This window comes from Eutrema salsugineum, unplaced genomic scaffold, assembly GCF_000478725.1.
Source record: "Eutrema salsugineum unplaced genomic scaffold, Eutsalg1_0 scaffold_2, whole genome shotgun sequence".
NCBI lineage: Eukaryota > Viridiplantae > Streptophyta > Magnoliopsida > Brassicales > Brassicaceae > Eutrema > Eutrema salsugineum.
Window position 1 is genome coordinate 656100 of NW_006256829.1, and position 15820 is coordinate 671919.

The window sequence follows — 15820 nt, forward strand, 5'->3', positions numbered from 1 at the left end:
CGATCTATAACTGTAAGGAGAAAAAGGCTTCGCGTTGTCTTCTTTCTTCATTGAGCTCTCTTGGATTGTTCTCTTCTATTTTCCGCGAGATACTCTCTAAATGCATACTTAACCCTTCAAATCACCTTCGGTTACCCTTTCTTTCGAGGAATAATTCGCCGGCGGCGAGGATGCTACAGCATCAGATCGTTCAATCTCCGGCGAGATTAGGGTTAACAGGTCCTGGTTCTCCCTCCGTACAAAATCCAACGCCTCCTCGTCATGGCCATCCAACCTCTTCTTCGTCCTCCCAATCTCAGCACCAACAGATCCAACAACCTTCTAATCTACAACCTTCATCCTCCGCAGCCGCAGCCGCAGCCTCAGCGTCGGCGACTATTTCGTCGTCAGCTCTGCTTTCACTCCTTCCGCCATTGCCGAGAGCTCAGGCTCTTCTCCAGCAGATGGCGGTTTTAACGTCTAAGCTATTCGATGTGTCTCCCAATCGCGCTCTCTGGCTCTCGGCTTTCCGTGGCTCTCTCCCTTCGTTCCTCTCCTCGCACTCGTTACCGCCTCCTCCGCCGCTTGAAAACCCTAATCCTTTATCCACGAAGGAGATCCTCTCTCAGTTCAATTCCCTCCAGACGCAGCTCTTCGAAGCCGTGACGGAGCTTCAAGAGATCCTCGACCTGCAGGACGCGAAACAGAAGGTCGCGCGTGAGATCAAATCCAAAGATTCCTCTCTTCTCGCGTTCGCCAACAAGCTCAAAGAAGCAGAGCGTGTTCTCGATATGCTCGTTGACGACTACTCCGATTATCGCAAGCCAAAGAGAGGCAAAACCGTAACTGAAGAAGAAGAAGAAGAAGGTAATGACAATGGGTCTTCTTCTACTTCTTCATCCTCTGTTACAACCACGGTTTCTTCTCAGCTCAAGCTAAAGGACATATTAGCTTACGCTCACAAGATTAGCTACACCACATTTGCTCCGCCGGAATTCGGTGCAGGGCAAGCACCTCTCCGTGGAGCATTGCCACCAGCTCCTCAAGACGAGCAAATGAGAGCTTCTCAGCTCTACGCCTTCGCTGATCTCGATATCGGTCTACCTAAAACCGTAGAAACCATGGAGAAGAAGGTTGAAGCGCTCATGGAGCCACCATTACCACCACCAGAAACTGTGAATCTTTCTGCAATTCAAAACCTTCTTCCGCCTGATATCGCAGTTCCCTCTGGATGGAAACCAGGAATGCCAGTGGAATTGCCTAAAGATTTGCCATTGCCACCTCCCGGATGGAAACCAGGAGACCCTGTTGTGTTACCGCCATTGGAGTCAATTCTTGCACCTAGAGCCCAGGAGCAGCAACAAATGCGGCCTCCTCCTCCTGGACTTCACAGGCCTCCTGACGTCATACAGGTCCGACCTGTTCAGCTCGACATCATGGAGAGTGATAGTAGCAGTGATTACAGCAGCGATGATGGTAGCTCAGATGACGAGGACTAATCAACAACATTATGATTGATGATGATTCTCGATATAAGGTCTATGTTACTGCTAATTCTTGGACAAGTTTTGAATTTGACTAATGTGAAATTTTCTACTTAGTTGCATTTCGTTTGACATTTCTTTGTGGAAATATTTTTAGTATATGCCTCGCCGTTTCCAGTATCTTTGATATATCAAAATTGTTTCTTCCGGCATAAAGCTGTGTTGGCAGTTGCTAAATCTCTAATTCAGTTGACAGAATTATTGCATATCTTTTTTCTACATTCAGTCTTTAGACTTTAGCTTCAGTATTTCTTCTCGTAAGTTCCAACTTTCAAGAAAGCAGTTGATGCCTTTGGCTACAAAAATTGGATTGTTATAGATCTTGTTTCAACAACCTGGTAGAGTTAATGCAACAACTTGACATTTGAATCTATTACTTACACAGGTAAAAAAACTGCATACATGCGACATCAGAGTACATACCCAAAACCCCCTATCATAATACATACTCAAACCTACCTTTCGTATATCAATTGCAAGAAATATTTTGAACAAAATGAAGTTATATTATCATCTGAAAATTTATCGAATTCTCACATTTCAAATTTTATTCAGACTAATGTCACCCATTTTCCTCTTGAATATAGCAACCGTTCTAAACCGTAAACCGTAAACGCATTTTTTTCAGTTAAAAAGATAGGTTATAAGTTGTTTTCTATTTTATTTGGGCCTCTGAGCATTTCAGGCCCGCATATACTTCTTCCATTTTACTATATAGCTCGCCAGAAACCCTAACTACATTTGATGTGCTTTGTACCCTAGCGCACAGCCTCAAAATCCGAAACTTTGTCCTAGCCAAAACAATGGCAGCCGCCGCCGCACGCCCTCTTGTCACCGTTCAAGGAATCGACGGTGACATGAGCACCGACCAATCCAACACCGTGTGTTTACCAGACGTCATGACTGCACCAGTGAGGCCAGACATCGTCAATTTCGTGCACGCCCAAATCTCCAACAACAGCCGTCAGCCTTATGCAGTCTCCAAAAAGGCCGGTCACCAGACTTCCGCCGAGTCTTGGGGAACCGGACGTGCCGTGTCGCGTATCCCTCGTGTTCCCGGCGGTGGAACTCACCGCGCCGGTCAAGCGGCGTTCGGAAACATGTGTCGTGGTGGTCGGATGTTTGCTCCGACTAAGATCTGGAGACGCTGGCACCGTCGTGTCAATGTCAACATGAAGAGACACGCGATTGTTTCGGCGATTGCCGCTACTGCTGTTCCGTCTCTTGTGATGGCTCGTGGTCACAAGATCGAGAATGTTCCTGAGATGCCGCTTGTTGTTAGTGATTCAGCTGAAGCTGTGGAGAAGACTTCCGCTGCGATTAAGGTTTTGAAGCAGATCGGTGCGTATGACGATGCGGAGAAGGCCAAGGACAGCATCGGAATCCGTCCTGGTAAGGGTAAAGCGAGGAATCGCCGTTACATTTCTCGGAAAGGTCCTCTTGTTGTTTACGGAACCGAAGGTGCTAAGATTGTTAAGGCATTCAGGAATCTTCCTGGTGTTGAGCTCTGTCATGTAGAGAGGCTTAACTTGTTGAAGCTAGCTCCTGGTGGTCACCTTGGTCGGTTTGTGATCTGGACTAAGTCTGCTTTTGAGAAGCTTGAGTCCATCTATGGCTCGTTCGAGAAGCCATCTGAGAAGAAGAAGGGTTACGTCTTGCCTCGTGCGAAGATGGTGAACGCCGATCTTGCTAGGATTATCAACTCCGATGAGGTTCAGAGCGTGGTGAAGCCGATTAAGAAGGATGCAAAGAGAGCTGTTCTCAAGAAGAACCCATTGAAGAACCTTAATGTGATGCTTAAGTTGAATCCGTATGCTAAGACCGCAAAGAGGATGTCTTTGTTGGCTGAAGCTCAAAGGGTTAAGTCCAAGAAGGAGAAGCTCGAGAAGAAGAGGAAAATCGTCACTAAGGTAACAAAACTCCACACTTTTTTTTTTCTATTCTCGGCTCTATTGGATGATTATTTCTGAATTTTGAAGATTCTGATTTTGTTCTGTCTAGCTCGAGAGTCCTTTGCATCTGATGATATAGCGTATACAAATTCTTAATCTTTTGACGTCGCTAAGTTTTGTCAGTACATGACAATGCACGATAGAAAGTGGGTTGATTTCGTTTTTGCTAAGCAGTCTACACTGTATTTATCGAGTCGTTATCTCTTGTTAAGTCATTGATGCGATTAGGTGTACAGAGAGAGATTCTATCTTGAACATTTCATAGGGTCTTGTATTCAGGATCAAAAGTTGCTTGCTCTTATATTTTCTGTCTTGACATAAATGTATTCATGTTTAATTGAAACTGCCTGTCCATCTCAGTTGTGTTGATTGTTTGTTGTGTTTTAGAATCACAAAGTTGTCTCACTTCTCTAACTCTCTTGTTACCTTCTTTACTATAGGAGGAGGCACAAGCTATCAAAGCAGCAGGCAAGGCTTGGTACCAGACTATGATCTCCGACAGTGATTACACCGAGTTTGATAACTTCACCAAGTGGCTCGGTGCCAGCCAGTAATAATGCTTTCATTCATGGCAAATTCTCTCATATTTAGGCGAAGATTTTGGTTATCTGTTTTTTGGTCTTTATTTGTGTTGGATCTATCTGGGATTTTTACTCTCTCGAGTTGTGATGTTGTTGAGATCGTAAGAGGATTAAGAAGTATGCATGTTTTTCAACTCTTATCAATCATTAGTGCTTTTACTTTTTTTTTTCCCAAAAATTCCTCCACTGCAAAAATTTGATGAAGCAATATCTGTTATCATCAAAACCTCTTTGATGCAACGGATTTGATCCTCATCATCATAACAAATAGTTGCCGTGAGTCTATTACTAAGGATGCTAGGTTTATTCATGAAAATCTGTTAGTACTAATGTCAATGCGAGGGATCACTGCGATGGTAAATCTCATAACCTGGAATATAACAAAGTGACTTAGAATATCTTTTCTTGCGCTTCAAGTTTCCCAAATTTTCAGGGGGGAATAAGAAAAAAGCAAACTATAAGTAAAGGTCTCTTTTGTCAACAAAGGAAGATATTGTTTTCCGCTAATTGGAAATGTTTACTAGACTCTTTTTGTGTCGAATATTAATAGACTGTTAACTCCGAAAAAAAAGAAGTATAATCACAACTTTCCGAATGATTATAGTTTTTTTCAGATAACGTTTCGCCACTTTCCTTGTAGGTTTGAACAGAATCAGTCAGAATTTTATGGAAGATTTTGTATGCATATATGGAATAATCAATTGCGGAGAGAATTCTCAGATTCTCGATCAATAATAGTCTGCTCGATAGACATTTTTTTTTAACTTCTGAATAAGATAAATTACTTTTTTTGTATACTATTGATTTTCTGGGGTTTTTTTTTAAATGGATGATATACTATGATTGATTTGATATACTATTATTGATTTGATATACTATTGAACTTATGTAGTATTTTCCGATGGCATAATATATTTGATCTCATGAGTTGACGTGTCTTTATTAGACATTCCTATACGAAACCCTTAAGTAACGACTTAATAAGTGCATTAATAATGTTACATTGATATAATTAGAATTCAATTTAAGTGGCCGTGTAAAAGCAAAACAAAAAACTAATTAATTAGGCTATTAAATATCAAATGCATTAAAGACGAAATTAATTTGTCAAGAAGGAAAGCAAGCTTTAATGTACGGTTTACAACTGCTAATGACGACACGTGGCACAGCAACCACATGAGGCGGTGCTAATCCCATAATCGGAAAAGAGACGGCATACAAAAATTCACGTCCCTTGGATCTCCTTTCCACAAATTTAAAACCGTCCGATCTAAGCAATCGATTCCTGTGTGCACGTCCGCAGAGGATAACTTCTTGAAACATTAGAGGTCTGTCTAAATTAACAACCAGCGTCTTAGCAAATAAGCAAGGAAAGTATTTACATAGATATTATTGTTGTAGTATCTGTGTGATTTTTTCTTTCTGGAGATTAATTTCCGAGGATAAAACCCTAGATTTCTCCTCTTTTTATTCAATCTCTGAGAGAATATTTTAGGTATCCGATACCAATCAAAAGCCTCTTGATTTCTTCTTAGAGATTGGGTCAATCTGGTGAGACTTGAAAGGGTGTGTGATTACCAGAGTTTTCTTTTTCTTTTTCGTTTTTTGATTTTCTTTTGCGATCATGATCTTCTTTCTTCTATTTTTTTCCTTCTTAGTTGATCGTAATTTGCTGTTTTCATATCTATTATCGATTATTAGTTAATAGATTTCCTGTTTCTTTTTGTTCTTGCCAGTGAAGCGTCTGTGTGTGCTTGTTTTGATTTTTCTTGTGAAACTGATCGTCTGTGTCTGTTTTGATTCTTGGAGAATTTGAGGACCAGTGGTTTTAATTAGAATTCCCGGAAAAAACCCTAAATTTCGTTTTGATTTCTCTTTTCTCATCTTCTTTCTCTCTCTTTTTTTTTTCTGTTGAGTTTTTCTTGTAGTTGTATGGCATCTTCGTATATAAAGACTTGAAATTTTGGATCATTTGGTTGATAGGTTGAAAGTATACACTTTGACTGGAAGATAAAAGTGATGGAGAACAGAGGCCAGAAACGAATGGAGGTTGTGGAAGAGCTACCTGCTGATAAGAGAGCTTGTAACTCACAAGATTTCAGGCCAAGCACATCTGGATCATCTGTCCAAGCTCAAGCTAATGGCACGAGTTCAGGACATGAAAACGCTGACGCTGACATGGATACTTCTTCATCTGCTTCCCATTCGAGTCGATCAGATGAGGAACAAGACAAGGATTCCGACTATGGATCTTGCGATTCTGATGATGCTGATCCGAGGCAGAGGGTGCTTCAGGAATACCAGAGAGGGAGATCATCTGATGATCAAGGGAAATTGAATTCACTCTTGTCGAGTTTGACTGCAGAAACCGATCCTTCTTTGCAGTTAACTGGTCTTACAGAGCTATGTGAAGTGCTGTCTTTTTGTACTGAAGATTCACTGTCCAGCGGAATGGCCGACAGTCTCTCGCCCATGCTTGTTAAGTTAGCTAAGCACGAGAGCAATGCAGACATCATGCTGCTCGCCATCAGAGCAATTACTTACCTGTGTGATGTTTACCCACGGTCAGTAGCATTTCTTGTAAGACATGAGACTATTCCTGCTCTCTGCCAAAGACTATTGACTATTGAGTACTTGGACGTTGCTGAGCAGGTACTAATATACTTTTCGCCAGAGTGAGATTCTTTTCTTTCTTTTGTTAATGCCGAAAGAGAGCTACTTTTGTAATACTAACTTTTGACTTGGCCAGTGTTTGCAAGCACTTGAGAAAATATCCCGAGATCAGCCAGTAGCATGCTTGAATGCTGGAGCAATTATGGCAGTGCTTTCTTTTATTGATTTCTTCTCAACAAGCATACAGGTTAGCCATCTCAAGATTGACCTTGCTATGTCAGATTTGCCTGTTATCTGTGACTTTGTTTAAACTCGAATGTGTGACTTTTCGAGACTTATCGAATTTGAACACCGCTTTTGCATCAGAGAATCGCAATTTCTACTGTGGTGAATATATGTAGGAAGCTTCCATCTGAGTCTCCCTCCCCTTTCATGGATGCTGTTCCAATATTATGCAATCTTCTTCAGTATGAAGATCGACAGGTCAGAATGATCCTCAGTGCCTTTATATTATTTTATTTTTCACTAAAATAGATATTCTTGTGCGAAATAGTGATATCATATATGTTTCTGTTTGCAGTTGGTCGAGAATGTGGCTATATGCTTAACAAAAATAGCAGATCAAGTTAGCCAGTCACCTGCATTGTTGGATCAACTGTGTAGGCATGGACTAATTCATCAGTCCACACATCTTTTAAACTTGAATAGCCGCACTACCCTATCTCAACCTGTTTACAACGTACGTGAGATCTCTTCTCCTTTTCGATGACCGTCCTTAATGCTGATTGCATAAAGATAACATCATGCACTTTGGCTTTGTTAGCAGGGCGTGATTGGGTTGCTAAGAAAACTATCTTCTGGTTCAACTTTAGCTTTTAGATCGTTATATGAGCTTAACATTGGCTACAGACTAAAAGAAATTATGTCCACGTATGACATTTCACATTCAGTGTCTTCTACACATCCCATCAATGCATGTTCCAACCAGGTTTGAGTTTTTTCTTAAATCACTCAAATAATCTCTAGTACTCCATCAGATTTTTCTTCATCAAAATAGTCATTTATCAAAGTAGCTGTTGGGGAAGGAGTGCAATGATGATGATTTTAATTTTTGTGGTGGAAACCAACCTCACCACTCAGGTGCATGAAGTATTGAAGTTGGTAATAGAGCTTCTTCCAGCTTCACCTGTAGAGGGTAATCAGCTTGCCTTGGAAAAGGAAAGTTTCCTTGTCAATCAGCCTGATCTCTTGCAACAATTTGAAGCCGACATGCTTCCTGCTATGATTAAGGTTATTTCTGACATACAATTTTATGCTCTGTACGTATGGGTTTTCTGGTTAATTCTGTCTTAAGAGTTTGTATCTTGTGAATTCGTTGTAGGTGCTAAATTCTGGAGCTAACGTATATGTTTCTTATGGTTGCCTATCAGCAATTCACAAGCTGACATGTTTGAGTAAGTCAGACGATCTTGTCGAGTTACTGAAGAATGCTAACATTTCAAGGTACTTTGTTTTTAAATCTTCTACTGCAGAGCTTTAAGCTGACTTAACCCTGTTGTTTTCTAGCTAATGACATTGCATTCCATGATGCTGCAGTGTTTTGGCGGGCATTTTGGCAAGGAAAGATCATCATGTGGTCGTTGTAGCACTACAGATTGCTGAAGTGCTTCTTGAGAAATACAGAGATGCTTTTTCGAATTCCTTTATAAAGGAGGGTGTTTTTTTTGCAATGGAAGCACTCTTAAGTTCTGATAGGGGGCAGCAGAATCCAGTATCTGGGTTCATTCAAGGATCAGCTGACTTTTCACAAAAGCCTGTTGTGAAAGAGAATGGGAAATGCTTGTGCCAGTCTTTTGAAAAATCACTTTCCTCTTCTTCACAAACTTGTAAGATTGAAACTGATTCTGTCTACATTCTCGCAACACGTATCAAGAAGAGTTTCTTTGGACCTGGGGTATTCGACTCTGAGAAAGGCTTGACAGATGTTCTCCAAAACCTCAAGAACTTGTCGGTAGCACTTGGCGATTTGATGACTGTACCTAATGATTCACATGTCTTGCATGATGAGAAGTTCTTGTCAATATGGAATCAAATCATGGAAAGGCTGAATGGACGGGAATCTGTGTCCACTTTTGAATTTACAGAGAGTGGAATTGTAAAGGCGCTGGCAAATTACCTGTCTAATGGACTCTATCAAAGGAAAATTATCAAAGGCGATCCTGAATGTGATAGTTTACCATTTGTTGGTAAGAGATTTGAAGTGTTCACAAGATTACTTTGGTCTGATGGCGAGGCAACTTCATCCGTGTTAATACAGAAGCTCCAAAGTTCCCTATCTTCTTTAGAAAACTTTCCAATTGTTCTAAGCCAATCTTTGAAGCAAAGGAACTCATTCGCGGCTGTTCCGAATGGACGTTGCACAAGTTATCCATGCTTAAGAGTTCGTTTTGTTAAAGCAGAGGGAGAGACTTGTTTGCGTGATTACTCCCAAGACTTTGTCACCGTTGACCCACTTTGCTACGTGGATGATGTCGATCAATACATGTGGCCTAAAGTGAATTTGGAACCTTTACATTCCGTCGGAGCAGAGGATGAAGCTATAGAATGTCAGTCTTCTCAATTGCAGTCAACTTCGATATCTTGTCAAGGTGAAAGCTCAAGTCATATGGATATTGACAGTTCTGATGCAACACAGTTACAGGTAAATTCTAAAATGCCTCTAATCTTTAGCCTCACAGAAGTAGCATGTGCAGTCTTTCTTTTATCTTCAGGTTTTGCTTTGATTAGGAGGGATTCAAACGTTTCCAATATGAGTGTAAGGGAAGCAATTATGTATTGGAACAGATTTTTCTTCTTTCCTCCATAAATTCCAAATGGTGAAGTTTTCAAGATGGTATAAAAGTATTGGCTGTGATTTTAACTATTAGCTGCGCCACCATTAGCTCTCACTTTTGCATCATAAACGTTATTTACACTTTCATGACTTCCCCGAGTAGCAGCCTTCTGAATTCAAGATGAGCATTAGGTAGTGTTTTGGCTGTTGGTTTACTTGAGAAAAAGTTGACTTCCTTGGCATCTTTCCTTTTCTCCAAGCTTCATTTTTTGTTGTTGCAGTAAATTTACCTTTTGCGTGTTTGGAATTTTTTCTGTGTGAAGGGATCTCAAGAGGAAGAACAGGAGCAGCTTCGAGGGCTATGTAATGGTTCAGGAGAAGAGAATATTTCCTCATCTGAGAAGGAGGATCCGCTACCTAGACTTTTGTTTCGTCTGGAAGGGCTTGAACTAGACCGCTCTTTGACTGTATACCAGGCAATTCTCTTGCACAAACTAAAATCTGAAAATGAAACTACCAACGGTTCAAAGCTGAGTGGACCGCACGACATCACTTATGAAAGGGCTCCACAACTTGCAGATTCTCATGAAAATGTGTTTCCTCTCGAATCTATGGACAATGATGAGTATCACCCGCTTCTATCCTACTTGTTTGCTCATAGACTTGCTTTGCGCCTCAAAGGGACAAGTCCTCTTGCGTATGACATATTGTTTCTGCTTAAGAGTCTGGAGGGCATGAACAGATTTCTCTTTCACCTGATTTGTCATGAAAGGGTTAATGCTTTTGGTGAAGGTAGGCTGGACGATTTGGATGATCTGAGGGTGCAGGTTCGTCCTGTGCCATATGCTGAATTTGTTAGTAGTAAGCTTACAGAGAAGTTAGAGCAGCAGCTGCGTGATTCGTTTGCGGTGTCAACCTGCGGTCTGCCACCATGGTTTAATGATCTAATGGATTCATGCCCGTTTCTGTTTAGTTTTGAAGTCAAATCTAAATACTTCCGACTTGCAGCCTTCGGTTCACAGCAAGTCCATCATCATCCACAACACCTTAGCAGTTCAAATGTTCATGGCGAAGGGCGTCCAGCGTCTGGCAGTTTACCTCGAAAAAAGTTCTTAGCTTGCCGGGAAAACATTCTAGAGTCTGCTGCAAAAATGATGGAGTTATACGGCAAACAGAAGGTGGTCGTTGAGGTGGAATACAATGAAGAAGTCGGAACTGGTCTTGGCCCAACACTGGAGTTCTATACACTTGTCAGTAGAGCATTTCAAAATCCTGATCTCGGTATGTGGAGGAGTACTCGATCCTTTGTTGGAAAATCAAGCGAAGACCCGGGAGCTTTGGGGTATGCTTCAGGACTCTTTCCACGCCCTTGGTCAGGTACATCAGCAGCTTTTCCAGGTGTGTTGCAGAAATTTGTTCTTTTGGGGACAGTGGTAGCAAAGGCTCTACAAGATGGACGAGTCTTAGATCTTCCTTTCTCCAAAGCTTTCTATAAACTTATTCTCGGGCAGGTAAATTGGGTTCTTCAAGCATCTCATTTTACATATGTATGTCTCTTTCCGACATTTGGAAAATCTTACGGAACCATTTATCCTGTAGGAGTTGAGTTCATTTGACATCCACTTCGTTGACCCTGAACTTTGTAAAACACTGGTGGAATTGCAAGCTCTGGCACGTAGGAGAAAGGTTATCGCAGAAGCACAAAGTGATTCCCGAGCAGCCATGTATGATTTAAGTTTCCGTGGAACGAAGATTGAGGACCTTTGTCTTGAATTTGCGCTGCCTGGCTACACAGACTACGTCCTCGATCTCCACTATGCTAATGACATGGTACCATAATATTTCAGTATCGTGAACAAATCGCTTTTAAGTTCCCTGTGCATGTGGATTAATATCTACTCTTCTTCTCGTTCTAGGTAAATTTGGATAACCTTGAGGAATATATCAAGGCTATTGTCAATGCCACAGTATGTAACGGGATCCGAAAACAAGTGGAAGCATTCCGGTCGGGATTTAACCAAGTACGTAGCGTTCTTCTATTTGGTTCCAATTGTCTATAGATTAAAGTTTCCGTAAATCATTCCTTTTGCTATACACGCTTCCAGGTTTTCCCCATTGAACATCTTCTGATATTCAATGAAGAAGAACTGGAAACTATGTTGTGTGGAGAACGCGATCTCTTTAATGTAAGTTAACCTTCAGGTGCTACGGTTTTGTTTACCGGTCTTTCGTCAGCTGAAAAACGAAATACTTCCTTTGCAGATGAATGAAGTCTTGGATCACATCAAGTTTGATCATGGATATACTTCTAGCAGTCCACCAGTTGAACATGTTGGTTTTTTTTTTTTTTTCTAACTCAAGTCAACTACTTTTCTTTCTTCATTTTTTTTTTGTTTTCGCGGTTCAAACTAAAGGTTTAATTGTTATGTATTCCAGTTGCTGGAGATTCTGCATGAGTTTGACAAGGAGCAACAGCGAGCTTTTCTGCAATTTGTAACCGGATGTCCTCGGTTACCTCCTGGCGGTTTGGCGTCTCTCAATCCCAAACTTACAATTGTCCGCAAGGTCCACTGTTACTGAAAACTTCTCTGGTTTTCGCACATTATATGTATGTTATAATCTTTCTCGTTTCTCATCAGTCTTGTATTGCTCTGTTTCATTTCAACAGCACGGTAGCGATTCTTCAGAAACCGACCTGCCTAGTGTGATGACATGCGCCAATTATCTGAAGCTTCCACCTTACTCTTCCAAAGTGACATCTCCCTTCTTCATCTTTGTTAACCACTCTCTTACTCCGGTTTTTCTCTGGACAAAACCCGGTCTCAGGATCGATCTCACTTGTGTTTTGTTTTTACTTGTCTGTGTTTTGCAGGAAAAGATGAAGGAGAAGTTGATTTATGCCATAACTGAAGGTCAAGGTTCCTTTCATCTCTCTTAAATTAGTTTATTGTAAAAAGTAGCAGAAGCGGTAGGTGATGTGAAGGGACAAGTGTGGATTTGTCAGAAGAAACAAGAGGAAGCTCTTCTTCTCATGGCTTTAAAGTTTTCTTCTTTTAGGATTTATGTACAAAAAGATTAGTAATCAGTAGAAGTAGGAAGAAAAGAAAAAAAAAAGAAACTCTCTTTTGGACTTGATGGGAAAACTTTGTATATCTATATAAATAAATAAATCAGCTTAAAGTTATAATATTATTGTATATTAATTTGACAAATTGGATTACAAAATCCGAAATGTGTGAAATTGAAGCATTTTCCGTAGCTGGTATGGTCAGGACGTATCAGGTGAAATCGGCTTGACTAATTTAATTCCATAAACTAATAATAGACTTGTGATACCACTAACCACCGATCATTTTAGAATTTGGGATTTTCGAGATCTATAAAACAGACTAAGAAAAATCCCAAAGTAAGAATAAGGAAAGCGATCGATGGTTCACATGTTCATGCTATCTATGTATAGACTTGTCCCTATCTCATTATGAGATTGCATGTTTTTTTTGTGTGTGTGCAAACTCATGGTTGAGCCATCTTCGTATATGTATTCATTAGTAGTTGCAATGTCAATTCGGTTTAATGCGACTTTCCTTATCTTCTTCTCTTTTGTTTTCGTCGATCTAACTTTCGATATCAATGCGATTTTTTTTTTTTCTTGCCAACATGTTACGTCGATATTTTAAACTTTAAACCAAAATAATAAGGATTATATTTTTCTTTTGTATAATTAGTAGAAACTTCAGATCCATTAACTGGATGTTATTATAAAGTTTTCCTACATATAAAGTTTTATTGGACACACTAAAAATGGTTTCTATTATCGTCTATTTGTCTTTTAAACAATTAAAAGATAGTTATGATTCTAAAAGACTATTACGATCGACATATTTTCCATCGAAACACATTCAGTTATATAAATCGAGTTCAGTACTCTAGATAGCACTTTTTAACTTTAATTACAAAAATAGCACTTTTTGACTTTTTATTACAAATTGTATGTAATAATATCATCACAGGATACCAACAGTGTACATGATACCAAAATCAATATCTCAAAAACTATTATAATACGTAGTTGCTTCTTCGATTTACATAAACATTGACAACACTTATTATTCAACTATCGAAACATACAATTAAATAGTTATCTCATTGATATTGATGAGTTACTTTTTTGGCAATGCGACAACGAATTTGGCAACCGACTTTGTATCTCCAAAAGTAGATGGGACGACAAGCACAAGTCCTTTTGAGACAGACCCAACCCAACATGAACTGCCTTCCAATTTGTCCTGAAACGCTAAACTCACATTAACTACTCCAACGACTGTCTCCTCCAAAACGCCACCACAATCGCAATCGCTAATCGCTTCATCTGATCTCGAATGTATCTCTACCTTCATACCATCGCCTTGTTCCTTGACGAACAAGAATACATCCGAACTCGCTCTTTCGCGGACAGTGTCTTTCACGGTGGCTAGTGACATCTCCGAGCATGTTTTGGCCCGGAAAACAAGGGGTTCTCCACGGTCGAGAACCGAGGGTGACCTAGAAAAGTCAACGAGGAAATGACCAAGGTCTTTGTCTTTCTTGCGTGATGGGAGGTGGAAGATTGGTTTGAGTGTGGTTTTGGAATGAGCTAAAGAGCTTTGGATTTGAGCCCATTTGGTCAAGAAGTCTGTCTCAAGGAGGATATCAGCTATCAATAGACTGCAGCTTATCCCAATCGCGTATCCACCTTTCTCAAAATTAGTCACCTATTTATTTTGACATACATAAAAGGAAAAAATCAATCTCATTATCATGGCTTGTCTGATTTTGCTGAAACATTGCAAGTCCAAGAATCTTTAACAAAGTTTAATAACTCTTTTTTTTTATATATTAATTAAATGAAAAAAAATTTCTAAGCCAAAAAAAAGAAAGAAAAATTCCGAATCCAATAACCATGAAAATAAAACTGAAAAAAGGAAAACTGAAATATAGAGAGTTATACCTGTTAATTAAAAGATAACCCCTGATTCAAACACTAAATAATTTATGATATTTGTTTTTTTGCTAATGAAGAATTTGATTTTGATAAAAATGTAAATATATGATTAATCGTTAGATAACCTGAAGATAGAACAATGGAGAGAATTGAGGATTATCTTCATCAATGTCTCTCCAGAATACAGTCTCTGCCTCAGCTCTGCTTTTGTCTCTCTTCACCATCTCAATAAACTCCGGCAAACTCGCCGGAAACCTAGCCTCCACCAGCCTAACGCCACTGTCGTTAGCAACCACCTCTAGCTCTAGACCATCCTCCTCCGTCGATGTTCTTCTCCGCCGCAGCCTACCGGAAATCATCGGCTGCTCCGTCAAGGCTCTCCCTAACGACTCCTTGATCCAACCGGCGACTAGCCACCCTCTCTCACCACTATCACCTGCTTCTGCTTGCTTGTAGTACGTAACCATGTTTAGTGTTCGCCGGAATATTCCTACTCCGACTGGATCTTCGACGGTTATGGAACGGACTTTACGATGTTGCGTCACTTCAACCGGCATGACGCTCTGTACTCCGGCGATCATCGATTTGGGGATTTTAGTTTCCATTTTGGCTATAATCTGTGAATTTGGCTTAAGATGGTCCTCTGCTACTTATAGGAACATAAAGTTATTTACTACTCCTTACTATAAAAAAAACTAGATTTCCTTAATTTGTGATAAAAGCTAGTAGTATAAGAAATGTGCTTTAATTGATTTCATCATGGAAAAACCAACGGTAATACAGCTCCAATTTGTGCCGACTTGCATTAACTATTCTCAATTTGCGTAAAAGTAAAGATGGAGTTTTTAATGATCGTTGACTGCTGAGACCTGATCAGTCAAGATTTGTAGTTGACTAGTATTTATATTACTACCTGGTGCAGAAAAAGTAGAGTAATATTTCATTTTAGAAAACCGTAATGTGTGTAAACTTGCATTTAATGATTCGACCTCCGTTAGTAGCAGTCTAGCATATGCGGATACTCAATACGACGACGTTGCAACCTACAACATATTTGCCTATCGTCGTTATTAACGTTATTAATTCATCGGTTGCAAAACTAATTACTCCAAAACTACTATCTGCATTTGTCCTCTCAAGAACCATTTGTCTTCTCACTTCTCAAGAAGATTCTACACAATAATATGATAGAACATCTATCTTCCTATAAAATAGAATAGTTGTGGGGTTTATTGGGCTTGGTTATGGGCCTCCTATGGCAATCAGATTTATCGTTAATTAAAGCCATTAAAACACGGAAAGAAAGAGAAGTATACTAGGAAATCAGGAATTATATA

At 39.9% G+C, this 15820-nt stretch overlaps 4 protein-coding genes across 7 annotated transcripts; 3 read left to right on the forward strand and 1 right to left on the reverse strand.

Annotated features, from left to right (window-relative positions):
• Nucleotides 1-2: 2 nt before the first annotated feature.
• LOC18019117 (mediator of RNA polymerase II transcription subunit 4) lies at nucleotides 3-1595 on the forward strand. The gene has a single exon (XM_006398679.2). The coding sequence runs from the start codon at nucleotides 171-173 to the stop codon at nucleotides 1476-1478; it is 1308 nt and encodes a 435-aa protein (XP_006398742.1). The 5' UTR covers nucleotides 3-170; the 3' UTR covers nucleotides 1479-1595.
• Nucleotides 1596-2272: 677 nt separating this feature from the next.
• Nucleotides 2273-4219, forward strand: LOC18019118 (60S ribosomal protein L4-1). The gene is made up of 2 exons (XM_006398680.2): nucleotides 2273-3433; nucleotides 3916-4219. The coding sequence occupies exons 1-2, from the start codon at nucleotides 2327-2329 to the stop codon at nucleotides 4027-4029; spliced, it is 1221 nt and encodes a 406-aa protein (XP_006398743.1). The 5' UTR covers nucleotides 2273-2326; the 3' UTR covers nucleotides 4030-4219.
• A 1209-nt stretch (nucleotides 4220-5428) lies between these two features.
• Nucleotides 5429-12686, forward strand: LOC18019119 (E3 ubiquitin-protein ligase UPL4). 4 transcript variants are annotated; one of them, XM_024156899.1, is made up of 16 exons: nucleotides 5429-5622; nucleotides 6040-6708; nucleotides 6806-6916; nucleotides 7036-7152; nucleotides 7250-7408; nucleotides 7496-7657; nucleotides 7810-7959; nucleotides 8051-8172; nucleotides 8266-9370; nucleotides 9826-11013; nucleotides 11102-11332; nucleotides 11419-11523; nucleotides 11608-11688; nucleotides 11765-11833; nucleotides 11939-12067; nucleotides 12171-12440. In XM_024156899.1, exons 2-16 carry the CDS (start codon nucleotides 6076-6078, stop codon nucleotides 12438-12440), a joined length of 4632 nt encoding a protein of 1543 aa, XP_024012667.1. In that variant the 5' UTR covers nucleotides 5429-5622; nucleotides 6040-6075. The 4 variants fall into 4 exon arrangements, with proteins under 4 accessions (XP_024012667.1, XP_006398746.1, XP_024012668.1 ...); XM_006398683.2 differs by having other exon boundaries at nucleotides 5429-5607; XM_024156900.1 differs by lacking the exon at nucleotides 5429-5622 and having other exon boundaries at nucleotides 6076-6708; nucleotides 12171-12254; nucleotides 12375-12686.
• Nucleotides 12687-13470: 784 nt separating this feature from the next.
• LOC18019120 (protein ECERIFERUM 2) lies at nucleotides 13471-15088 on the reverse strand. Its single transcript, XM_006398684.2, has 2 exons — nucleotides 14609-15088; nucleotides 13471-14253 (listed from the first exon to the last, which is right to left on the reverse strand). The coding sequence occupies exons 1-2, from the start codon at nucleotides 15086-15088 to the stop codon at nucleotides 13663-13665; spliced, it is 1071 nt and encodes a 356-aa protein (XP_006398747.1). The 3' UTR covers nucleotides 13471-13662.
• Nucleotides 15089-15820: the final 732 nt, after the last annotated feature.